This window comes from Gavialis gangeticus, unplaced genomic scaffold (genome assembly GCF_001723915.1).
Source record: "Gavialis gangeticus isolate Ggan-Ray unplaced genomic scaffold, GavGan_comp1, whole genome shotgun sequence".
NCBI classification, from domain to species: domain Eukaryota; kingdom Metazoa; phylum Chordata; order Crocodylia; family Gavialidae; genus Gavialis; species Gavialis gangeticus.
The window spans coordinates 63,192,241-63,205,463 of record NW_017729029.1 but is presented as its reverse complement, the minus strand read 5'-3'; the positions used below and the strand labels follow the sequence as shown (position 1 = coordinate 63,205,463).

General features: G+C 37.4%; 1 protein-coding gene across 6 annotated transcripts in view; it reads right to left on the bottom strand.

Moving 5' to 3' along the window:
- The window catches only part of GRIA2 (glutamate ionotropic receptor AMPA type subunit 2), a 199,613-nt gene that overhangs the window by 36,210 nt on the left and 150,180 nt on the right, over nucleotides 1–13,223 (bottom strand). For all 6 annotated transcript variants that reach the window (XM_019521699.1, XM_019521700.1, XM_019521696.1 and 3 more), the window contains exons 7-11: nucleotides 13,035–13,139; nucleotides 12,138–12,248; nucleotides 10,823–11,029; nucleotides 9,961–10,331; nucleotides 4,342–4,540 (exon numbers count right to left, since the gene is read on the bottom strand). In XM_019521699.1, the coding sequence (XP_019377244.1) occupies nucleotides 4,342–4,540; nucleotides 9,961–10,331; nucleotides 10,823–11,029; nucleotides 12,138–12,248; nucleotides 13,035–13,139 (993 nt within the window). The remainder of the gene's footprint in view (nucleotides 1–4,341; nucleotides 4,541–9,960; nucleotides 10,332–10,822; nucleotides 11,030–12,137; nucleotides 12,249–13,034; nucleotides 13,140–13,223) is intronic.

The window sequence follows — 13,223 nt, the reverse complement described above, 5'->3', positions numbered from 1 at the left end:
CCTCTGACCAATCCCACCAAAACGGGGGATCCCCCGCAACCAATTGCACCAACCAGGAAGCAGCTGCGGGGCTTCCAGAAGTGGCCGCAGCGCTTCAGCCAGCACTCCCACTCCCTGGCCGGTGCTCGTGGGGGGGGGCACTGGTGCTACCACATGTCCCCCCTGCTCCCATCACTTAAGCAGGGAGCACGGCCTGTCAGGGGATGCACCAGTGCTCTCAGGAGATGCACTGCAGCCCTGTGCACTCCCTACAAATCACCATTAAGTACAGGAAAAGCTGGTTTTAATAACTTTTCTGTTAATTACTAGAAATATTGATGGTATAAAAGTGTAAGAGGTGTGAAAAGGTAGATAATAGATACTGACAATCAGGTTTCAACTACCTTGACAAATGTTGACGGGGAAATCTTAAATGAAAACGATTAGCATTGGACCCAACAAACATACTGTATACTCCTACTTTCAGATTTAGCATTAACTAACAAAGATTCCCTTCTAATTTCTGTGGGATTACTCATGGTTCTGACCTAAGGCACTTTGCAATTTCACTGCTGCATAATCTACTCATTGCCAAAGAGTTACAGGGTTTGAGATTCAAAAGGAGACAGGCAATCATATTACTTCCTCACATGTATGATCAATATGTTAACATAGTATATAAATCAATTACAATTATCAATAAAAATCTTGAGCATTAACTATTCCTTTTATGGAAAAAGAAAGGTTGGAAATAAATGTGGTTGAAATGTTTAACAGTAAAAGATGTCACACTTTAGTGGTCTTCTTTGAAAATGGAAGTTTTAAGAAGAGATGTTAATATCTATAAAATATTTCATTTTCATGAAAAATGATCAAGACTGTTTTTGTCATTTTTAATAAACAATGTGATACAATCTTTCAGGAATTATCTTCAAATGAAACAAATTATGCTTAATACAGATTTTAAGAATTATATCAATAATTTATTTTATTGAAGGTATCATCAAAACTGTCTAAAAACTTTAACCAAAAATGGAAATTTGCACCCCAAGTATAAAAACAGCTTTGAATTTTCCCCTGGCTCTGTTTTCCATTTTATACTACCTGTAGTTGTAGTTATTATTCACAAAATTAAATATCCTGCACTATTTCCCTGTATTCCAGCTTGATGATCATCTTGTGTACCTACACAGAGTCCTAAACTTTTACTGCCTGTCTATTTAGACCAGTGATTCTCAACCAGAGTGCTGTGGCAGTTTTGGGTGCCATGACAGCCTTTGAAAGGTGCCACAGGGAGAGAGGAAATAAGCAAGATAAGCTTGAGGAGGTAACAGCAGGCACTTCCCTTCCATGCACTCCTCCTCCCCACAACTCACTGCTGTGAAGGGTCTTCCCTGCCAGCTGTTCCTCCTCCTTCCCAACCCCTCTTCAAGCAGATAAGCACCATAATAAATAAATTAGTTTTTTTAATGGAGTGCCACTACTTCACAGAAATTATATAGGGGTGCCTTGAGTCTAGAAAGTTTGAGAGCTACTGATTTAGACTGTGAGCCTGTAGGGGAGAGAATACTTTTTGTTATGCTCTTTGCAACATTACGCATGCAGGCTGCTTACAGGTGTTAAAAAAAACCTCTTGTGCTTTACTTTAAACTTGACACGCTTCTGCTCTGAGCCCACCACACATTCAGAAGAGGCATAGCATTAGCTGGACCCAACTCACCCAATGTCTGTATAGACTGGGTGCTTTAGTGGGGCTTTTTTGAATCAGCTATTAGATTGAATCAGCTATTAGATAAAAGTGGCAAAAAGCCCTGCTGAAGCAGGAGCTGGGTTGAACTAATGCACTGCTTCTTCTAGTAAAGCACCTCCTTTTTTGGCAGCAAGGGGGTGGGGTTAACTTCTGTAAGCAGGCATTGTACTGCAGATTAAAATGAGGTACTGCCGTTCTGAAAACACTTGTTGATGTTTTCTTTGATTGCTAAATTTGCAAAGTCTAATAAAAATTTTTTTTCTTTTATATTAGGTTACAAAAATCTTTATAGAGACATAAGGTCAGTATCATCACCTGTATTAGCTTACTGACTTGGAGACTAAGGGAAAGGATCTTTAAAAGATTTGCAAAATATTACAAGCTGAACAGTGGCAGAACAAAGAACTATACACAGATTTCTGTGTTCACATAACTAATGCTACTTCAGTCAATATGGGAAAACCTGCTGTTTGTAAGATAGAAATACAAAGTGGAACACAAGGGAAATATTCTGAAAGATTCAGTGTGTAGTTAGTTAAAATGTTATCTCCAATACAGACAGCAGTTGATGTGAAAATGTAAATGGTATGAAGCAATTTTAAATTCACAAATAGAAGGAAAAATACTGAACTGATATCATACACATACTATTAGGCTTCTTATAAGAAGTGACTATAAGCTAGTCTGACCTGACTTGCAGCAACTTACAATTATGTGACCTTACCGACTTCAGTGAGATAATTCCTGATTTACATCAGGATAAAAGAAATGAGAACAAGGCCCTACATAAATGGTTCCACTGGACTCACTACCAAAAGCACAAAACAGTATTTTCTTACTGCTCTAACTGGAACAATCTGGATTTTGATCAGTTAATAATTAAACATGGATCACCCAATCAGATGAAGGAAGTGTCACAGCAGTTATCACTGTAACCTTACAATACAGAAAAAAATACAAATATTCTTGCAGAGTTTATTCACATATTTAAATCAAATAAGATATCAAACTAACTTAGGCACTGGCCAGTCAAGTAAACTGGAAAAGGAAGAGGACGAGCTTGCAGGAAGGCTGTATTTCAAATGTGTAGATAACACTGTCCACAGATGTTCAAGCACATATTATCTAAGACTGCTGTACACTGAACAAATTGTTTTAACAAACCTGTAGTTTATATATAAAGTATTATTTGAATAATATATGTATTATGTGGCCATAGAGGGCAGGACTAGGAGCAATGGTGTCCAGCTTCAGCACAGGAAATTTAGGTTGGAGATTAGGCAGAACTGCCTGATATAGGTGGTCAAACCTTGGAACAGGGCACCTAGAGAAACTGTGAAATCTCCTTCCTTGGCAATTTTCAAGAGCAGGTTGGACAGACACTAGGCTGCAATGATTTAGTCAGGGATAATCCTGCCTTGAGCAAGGGGGTGGACAAGATGCCCTTGTAAGGTCCCTTTCAGTCTTCCTTTCTTATAATCCTATTATATGCACTCTCTATCTTAATGCATTGTTAGGATAACAAAACTCTCTAACCATATGTTTTCAGTAACCCATTGCTATAGGTTTGGAACTAAATTCAAGGTCAGGGTAGGAAGAAATCCCTTCAAAATGATGCAGAAAATATAGTGATAATTTTCAGGTGGGTTCTGTTAAACTATATACCAATAACTGCCACGTACCTAAACCAGTAGTGGTTCATTGTGAAAGTGCATCTGTAAAAAAATGGGCTAGCCCCACAGAAGTCAGTAGAGTTGCATTCGCATGATAATAAATTAAGCCCTTGATTTCTAGAAACAGGAATGTGAACAGATATCAGGATGCCAGTACAATTTCTGTGCCTACCAGCCTGTGCTAACAATGTGTGATCACAGACCATTAGCAAGCTTGTCAGCGCCTGTGAACCCATGTGTTTGAGACAAAAGATTTTAGATATGAGTCTACAAATAAGGCATTCACACAAATTCTCTAGAAAGGCTATTCTTTCATGAGTGGCCTCCATGATCAGAGAATAACTTTTTCATGCATAGTTCCTTCCTTTTTTAAAAAAAAACATAAATCTTGAGTGATATTTTCCCCCATAATTTACAATAGAACACTAAATCTAAATTTGATTGAATTCCTGTTTGAAAGCCTCACACTGTGGTACTTGAAATCTATTGCTATTCTACAAGGGTACACATCCCTGAGATGCACATTCCTTGTGCCAAACAATTACTACCTTGTTTAGTATGACATACTAAAAGATTATAAGGCTATTGGAAACCAAGTTTTGGAGGGCTGATTCTGGCAAAATTATATAATCCATTTGTGGGGGGGAAAACATTTCAAATCTGGAGTCTTAATAGGCCTTGGGGCACTACTGCAATACAAATAATAACAGCTGTTTTTAAGATAAATATCAATTATTGCAGTGCTACACAAGTGAATGGGACACACTCTCCTGGCTTTTTCTTGCATATAAGCAAGTAAAAACTCATTACATATGTTATATGGTAAAAGTGTTCATTACATTTTCAAATGAAACTTTCCAAATAGCCTAGGAAAAAAATGTCATGGGCAATAATACATATTTAAAACAAACAGGAAACTAGGAAAGCAGAAATTCTTACCCTAAAAAACTCTTTGGTAGAGCCAGAATCTAATGTCCCATAAGCAATTTCTGTTTGCTTAGACAGATCCTCTGCGCTTTCAATGGGAGACACCATCCTTTCAACCGTCAGGAATGCAGCTAAGTTAGCCGTGTAGGAGGAGATTATGATCAGGGTAAAGAACCACCATACACCTCCAACAATGCGCCCAGACAGGGATCTAATAACAAGTATGAAATGGATTTGTAAAATGAAATGAATGTCCTAAAAGGAACAAAAGTTATCAGTTTTATGCAAATGATGCATTATACTACAGGGAAGTACTTCACGTTATCTTGTACAGCTGTTGTGCATACTAATCAAACAGGAAATGAATATACTTTATAGTTCTCGTGAATGAGCATGTAAGCTCCACTACATCTGGTGGACTTGGCTGAAATCAGGACTCCAGACTTGAATGTACTTTACAGAGAGTTATTGCCTCAATTCTTCAGAATTGTAAATACGCTGAAATGAAACTGGTCAAATTATGATGTGTCATATTAATGAAATAATAAAAAACTTTGCATGCTGTTTCATGTGAACTCCTGGGTATGACACACAAAAACATGAACAAGAGTCATGATATCAATGCAACTGTATTTTTTGATAAACCCAAAGAGTGCTTTAAAAACTGAGTGGCTGAAAACTGCTTATTTTTTATGAAACATTCAAACACAGACTGACAAACACCAGGTTAAGCTGTTGTAGACATTCTATGCTTAGGCAACATTACTTGCAACAGGCTTTGGCCAAGTGGATTTCCATAAATGAAATAATAAACTTAACTCAGTCTGAAATTGCAATTATTTAACCAACTGGAGAATGGACATGAAATGAGCAAACTGTAAAAGTTGACAAAAAGTACTGTTCTTAAATAATAATCTGATACTTTAACTGCAGCAGGAGGGTTGTTATGAATCTTTGTTTTGCATTTCCTGCTAAAGAAAGAAAAAAGAAAAGAAAACTCAAAATGTAAAAAACAGTTTAAAGCTCACCAATGCAGTGACTTTCAAAACTGAAATATACAATATATCTGTGAATGCTGTCACCAAATCAAATTTCAACCTACTTATTAAGGAAGCATTTAAATTTCCCCGTGTATTAAAGTATTTTATCCATATTGAATATATAAGCTCTGTAGAGGTGCTTAATAATTTGGCAGAAATCTAAATATATTTGAAGCCCACAACCCAAGAAATACTTGACTAGTGAATCTTAAATACATATTTTGTAAAATAAAATGTCTTAATCATCCAACCTACAGTTGCACAAATGAGGTTTCAAGTTAAGTCATACAAACTATATCACGTGAAAAAAATCTTGGAGTTTAGATACCCAAATTATTTCTGTAAAGTTGATAAAACTGGGAACAGAACTAAAAGGAAACAATTCTGGACAATTATTCTTATGATTGTTACTCCAAAAATAACCCAATAGCAAGAGAAACATGAAAAGACTAATTTTGAATGTCTGGCCAGATCTACATAAGACACTGACTGCACAGTCATTAAAGTGCAGTCATTTAGTACTTGTATAAGTAAGTACTTGATGACTGCGCAGTAACCTGAGTAACCTGAGTTACTGCGCAGTACCACCAATGAACATCTTATTTATGACAGTAGGTTGTTGCCATGCGATGCTACTGCTCAGTAGTATTGGGCTACTACACAGTCAGCATCTCATGTAGACATGGCCCCTATTTCCAAGACAGGACTCCATTATTGTGTGTACTATAAAAAGTCAATGGTAGGATATTATCTAGAACAATAGTGCCCAACCATTTCAACCTGCAGGCTGGATGGACATTTCCTGGTACCTCCATATGTATGGGTCCAACTGGTGGACCCGAGCAGGTCTGTGGGGTAGGTGCAGCAGGGCCTGATCTGGATGTGCAGAGGGCAGCCAAGCCCTGGTCCAGCTGCATGTGTGAGGGGGAGGAGGGGAGGAGAAGAGGGTGTTGCCTGTCCTCTACCTGGCTGCATAGAGGTGAGAAATGGCCAGGCCACAACTCAGAGGTACAGGGCTTAGGAACTGGGCAGTGGGGTTTGAGCACCTCTGGTCTAAAATATATTGCTAAAAAGAAGCATAGATGAGAAAGGCCAAAATCCCTTCATACAGTTCCTAGATCTGACATTCTTTTTTCTCAGGTTTCAAAACTCAGTGATCATCCTGGAACTCTTAACTTTTATAGTAACAATTAACTTTTGATTACACAATAAACATTAGGTATTTGCAAGACACCTAGCATTTTATGCTCCAAGTAATGCAAGTGCTGATTGTATGCTATGTGTATTGAATTGACAACTTCCTATGTAACTGGCAATTCTTAATCTTTAGACAAAATAGATCATCTTTGATTCTCTTTCAAACAAAACTGCCACTGACTTGGTAAGAAGGCTCAAGCTCAATGCTATTTCAATCGTTATGCATCTGTATGGTATTTTCTAAGACCTTCTTAAGCCTTTTACCATAATCTTTGTCCCTGGTAAAATACACCATTACTTTTTTAACATGCATTTTGAACTAAATCTGTAAAGGCAGATTCAAGTAGTGCTCCAGCAAGAGTCCATATTTGCATATGCAAGATATGAACACTGGCATGAAAAATAATTCTGTACCTACTTATATCTGTATGTACAGTTACACAACTTACACTTACATTGTGCATGTACAAGGATAGGATTTGCAGGTGCAAAAGTGGCCATGCATTTTAAAACTGTAGCTAACTACGCCTCATCTCTCCTGTTAGGACTGTTTTGCTTAAGTTATCCACCATTGCTACACCTCTTTCAGTTTTGCCTCTGATTGCTATTTTGGAAGTGTTAGGATGCAAACAAACATTGCCCTTGTGCCAGCATAAAATTTTTTATGGAAGCACAAGTTGCAAGCAAACAGACATCCTGGCCCCTTGCCACACTGCAAAAACCCCAAAATATTGCTGAGCACAAAGGTAGTCACAGTTCATGATGCCTTCAGTGGGATGATGCCTATTTGCTCACTGCACACCACAAAAATTTCCCCATGAGGGATTCCCGTGACACACAACTCACTGCTTTGCCTTGAATCTGGGAGCAGCATCTACAGCTGTTATCTTGAACAATCAGACCCCTGAAGTCCTGGGAGCAGCAGGAGCCTGACCCTGTGGGACAACGGCCCTGGCAACATCTGTAGATGCCAATGAAGAGCAGATCCCACTCCCAAGAATGTCTGTTTATAGCCCTAGTGTACACCAGGCTTCAGGTAGCCATCCATGTATAAAGCCCCATAAATTTTCAAGAACTGTTGGCAACTTGACTACATAAGCACTCCCACTGTTGTTCCTACCGACTGAATTAAAATGTAGCAAAAATGGTGTTAAATTTTAGCACAAATATCCCTGATAGAAAGGGGAAGTTTAGATTAATTAGCGCATTGTATGAAACCAGAACGAGGAGCTCAGTATAAGAACACCAGTTATATAACGGAAGTGTTTTCAGCCCTATTATAGTTAAGATAATAAATAAAAAAGTAAATATTTTAGAATTTTGTTCAATAAAGGTTATGATTAGAATAAAAAAGAAGGTGATTTTAAATATTACACTTGGCACAGTATTAGTATATCTCAAAAGTTCTCTTAAGCTGCCCTGAGCCTTTCTAGGGAGTGCAGCATAGAAATCAAATCAATAAATAGGGTAACTTAGGGTGGTGATAATGTACTAGGGTAACCACCTAGTACCTTAGGGTGGTGATAATATACTAATCTATTCTTAAAAGAAGTCTTTCAATTTTAAAGGAGGAATACATAGGAGGTTTTGTGCTTTAAAACCCAGAAAAGTGAAATAGATGTAAGTCTTCATTTCACATTAAGCTACTTTAGGCTCAATTAATTAAAAACAGCCTTGTGGCCAATTGGTATATTTGCACACAATCAAAAATTAAAAATCTATGTTTAGGAGCAGAAACCGATCAAAACTAAAGCAGGCACTTTATGATTTAGGATAATTTGGTCTTTCCCCTCTGCCTCATGTTTCATATATTATTACTTCTCTGGAAAATGTCTATGACTACTCTTAAGAAAGCCAATGTACCTGCCTTTGAATGTTATACACTTCCCCAGAATAAGAAAATGCCTTACTTCCATAGAATAGTAGCTTATAAAGTCACCTTTCTCCATTAGACAGCAAGAACTGCCCATGGGACATGTCACTTACATAATGCCCAGAGGAGGCCTGAGTATTTTGCAGGTATTTATTCAATAATTAATAATACCTTAAATATCTTTTGTGAGTAAAAAAAATGTGCTAGAGCACAGATGAGCTATCATATCACTGTGGTTCTCCTGATACCTTCTAATTTATTCTTGTTCAGATGAAATTGTTCATACCTTATGGCAAGGTTATCCTACTAGTGGCCTGTGGGCTGCATACAGCCTATACGAGATTAATTTCTGGCCACCTGACTCCTACCCAGCCACTGCTCCCCCCATAGCTCAAGCTTCAGTAGTAGTTATGGTCTCAAGGCTTCCCCTTCCTTCTTATACTGTGGGCAGCCAGGCAGCTCAGGGCAGTGGGGCAGCCCACAGCTGAAAAGCAGAGAGTGAGGCTCCATACATGGTGCAGGCAGAGCTGCCTAAGTGGTATGTGTCCTGTGAGTCCCATGGTTCATGCTGGTATAACCCGCACAGCTCCTAACAACTTCGAAGTTGAACAGCCCTGCCTTACTGCATAACAATAATGACTACTGGATACTGATCCATTCGCTGTCCCACATTCAGGTAAAAGAAAGCGAACTCACTCTGGAAGTTCCTCTGATTTAATTCCCACAAACGCAATTGCCCTATTTCAGTTGTTCCCATAGACCCCTGATTCAGCAAGGCACTTATCCATATACCAAATTACTTTGCTGAATCAAGACCACAGCCACTTGCACACAAGGGAAATAGATCACTTAATGAACTGCAAAGGAATAAAACTAGGGGGAAGTAAAGTGCTTTACATTTGTCCCAAATAAAATCCCTTGAGAACCAGTGAGTGTATTTCTAATGAAAGGGACCTTCAAAGTAACTTAGCAGGCTTTTTTCCATGATTCCTATAAAACTGGGCCATATAAAAACAGTGCAGTTTTGTAACTATTTCACATGGAATTAGAGGCTTCAGATGACTTAATTCATTTTCAGTACACTCCCTCTAGGAAAACAGTAGGTTAAATACTAGGTGAAATGGTATGTAAAGTAGATATTGGAGGGAATGTGCTGCTTCTGTAGCTCATAAACAGTGTTACCCTTTTTCCCATTACAGTTGCTGTGAACCATAGGCACTGTTAACTGTAAAATGGGAATATGCAGCAAAAACACGGTACCCCTCCAAGAAGGCATGAAATGATAGGAACCTTATGCATTTTGCGGTCTCTACATGGTGCATATAAGTTCACTGAGTTGTGGTAATATAGATCTAATAGTTAGCTGCCCAGCATCAGCAGACATTTGGTTTCTATTCCATGTACATTTGCACTCTTTGGAGAAAAAAGGAACTAGTGTCTTCTTGAGAGTGAATATATATGCACCATGAACCTCCATCTGAGACCAAAAATGCACAAAGTTGAAATGGGCGAGTAACCAACCTTGGCGAAATATCGCATCCTTGCTGCATAAAGGCACCAAGGGAAAACCAGAGACTATTAAATATCCCAAATTCATTAGTTGATTCATTACTTTGTGTTTCTCTTCCATCTTCAAACTCCTCAGTGTGCCACTCGTATGGGCTAAATCTGCTGACCAGGAATAAAACTACACTGACCCCAATGTAGGCAAAAACAATGCACATCCATATCTCATATGCTAAGGGATCAAGAAATGAAAACACTCCGGGCTTGGACTTCTGAGGCTTCTTGATCATTATTGATATCCCGAGGCTCATAAAGGGCTTTGAGAAGTCAATCACCTCTTCTCTCACCAGTGTTATAGTTAATGGAGCAATTGCAATATCGGCTTTCTGTAAAGGAAACAGAACAAGGTAATAATAACTGATGTGATAGTTAGCAAGAAATGGCTTTGTTCCTATTGTGTTTCACAAATGAAAAACAGGACAACAGGGACACAGATAATAGTCATTTCACTGAAAGTACCCTATTGAGGAGTAAACTGTTTAGTAACTTACAGCTGAAATTCCTCTCAGTGAAATTTATACAACCATCTGGTTGGACTGTTCTCAGCCTTTCCCTTTTAGACATGATTTTTCAAAGTTTACAATATTCAAATATGTTAGCAAAGCACGTTCCTTTCATCTGTAGGAAAAAAAGCTGAAATATAGACTCTTTCCCTCATTTACATTTTTTTAATCTAACTCCATTCTTTAACCTTGAACATTCTTCCTGTCAAAGAAAATATGAATCAAGCCAGTTTTCCCCATGCTCAGGAGAATAAAAATAATCCCACAACTTCCATCAGTCACAGTTATTGGCAGTATTAAAAAGGTGGTCTTACCCCATAAACAAGCTCGCCAACCATCCCATTCCAGATTTTCGTGTCTGCGTCCCTTGCCCCATACTTGCCATCTCCAACTATTGTGAGCTTGTACTTGAAGCCACAATGCTTAGCAATTTCTGAAGCTAAGTCCACACAGTAGCCTTCATACCGTTCATTTCCTTCAAGCATCTCATGATTTTTCTTCATCATGACATATGGGGATTCCTGCACAGAAATATTTTGCTTTAGCTACTCATTAAAGACAGAGTTAATGTAGGCTATGCACTTCTTAGAAAAATGTGTTTGCGTTCTACAGGAAAAAAAGGAAAAAAATCTGACATGTTTCATTCATAAATGGTTTAACTTATTATATTTGTCACATGTTATTAAACATGTTCTATGCAGCAATGTTTCAGATTTATATGCAAATATCAATACTTGCAGGTGCAATCCCTCCTGGAAATGTAGTAGCAATTGCCATGAATGTTAGTTATAATTAACATATTATAAAGAGGCAAGAATACATTGCTTGCTTCTCTTAATTCTTTTGTTGTTAATGTTGTAATATTTAAAAAGGTTCTTCCCTCCTACAACCCCCAAATCTGTTGCAATTTTTTTAGGCACGAAATATATTGAATGACTATGCAGAAGAAATCAAAAAAGTCCAGACAGTGGTCTACGGCTCCTAAGTGAAATTCTTAACGTCCAAAAAACGAGTGACAAATCATAAGTTCACAATACAAGAATTTGTCCTTTCTTCCCTTACATATATTGGAGCCAGAACAGTTCTCTTTAGGCCTGGGATCAATGTATAATGATAAAGAAGCTGTGTAAACAAGCTAACATTGCTGTTATATAACAGAACACAATGTTGCTCTATTAAATTGACATAGAATATGAAAATGCATGTTCATTCCATCACTTGGGCAGAGAAGTTCATAGAGCTCTAAAGCCTAGAAGCAGTCTTTTTTCTAGTTTAGCAAAGTCTGTCTGCCTATGGGCATAGAGACTGGAGTTTAAGAAAGAAAATCCATTCAGCCAGTCAGACAAAGAGTTCTTTGAAATCATGTAATTGGTCACTTGTGTTAGCACAGGATGTTTGAACCCCTGCTATTTACCATTAAACATATTTGATTTTTCAATACAAATATATACATCATCCTTTTTATAACAGCAGAATTTAATGGTACCAGGAATCTTCTTTATATTCCATAAAGAGGTTTTTTTTTCATAACTTTCAGCATTGTAGGGATAAAAAGGAAGAACAGTTAACATGTGAAACAACAATTCACCTTAACATAGAATGCTATTTGACAAAAATATGTTTAATTACCAAGATAGTGGTGACAATAATAGTCTTGTTCTCTAGTCCCGAAGATTCATTTCCAAGAGGACCATCAATGGGATTCACAACCATTTTGTCCACTTCACTCCAGTATCCAATCTGAAAAAAGTTTGTAGTATGTATGGATGCCAATGAACTTCCATATGATACATACAGCAAATTGTTGTTTCGGTATAATTTATCCTATCCATTCCAAATATGCTCACACACACTTACAGTAGCTACAAACATGCAAACACTATACAGTTAACACAAACAGGAACACACTGGAACCTTATTATACAGGACCAAATATTTTGCTATTAATTATCCTACTGTAACAGTTGATTTTAGCTATATTTAATCAGATCTCGATATAAATGACATTCTACGCTAATGCAAAGGATAGGAAAGACTCCAAATCAGGACGAGATGTACACAGTTATAGCAACTGGCTTTTTCTCTGTATGGCTTGGAAAAAGAGAAAAACAAATCACATTTAGAGAACTGTAAACAAATACATTATTCTCTGAAAAAACTGTGTTCTGCATTATAAGTTCACAGATTTGTTGTTAGATGTTCTCTGCTTATTTGCTTCCATTTAGCTGTTCTAATTAAAGAGCAAAAAACCCCAAAAAACAAAAAAAACCCACAACAAAAACCCATAAATTAAATATATAAAGTTGCATATATAGATTGACACAGTACTTACCAGAAATAAAATGTCATATTTATTAGAAACATATAGGGCACATTTTCTCTTTGCTCTGCAAGATTAGTACAATATAACCATACAAATAAACATTATTGCAACATGCCTTTTAGTTAACTAGAGCTTTTGACCACCTACCTTTTTGCATTGCTCAAGAGAGGAATATTGTTAAAGGCAGTTAGAATTAAAATTACCTTACGGGGACCTGTACTTTTGAGCTCCATGATGTTTATAGTATAATTAATTCTCTTTCCATTCTGGTCAAATTTTATATTTCCTGTTAGACCTTCCACTTGAACCTATATGAGGTAATAATGAGAACATCAGTAGAGTTGATTTTGCTATTAAGAAAACACACACACACACACACACACACACACACA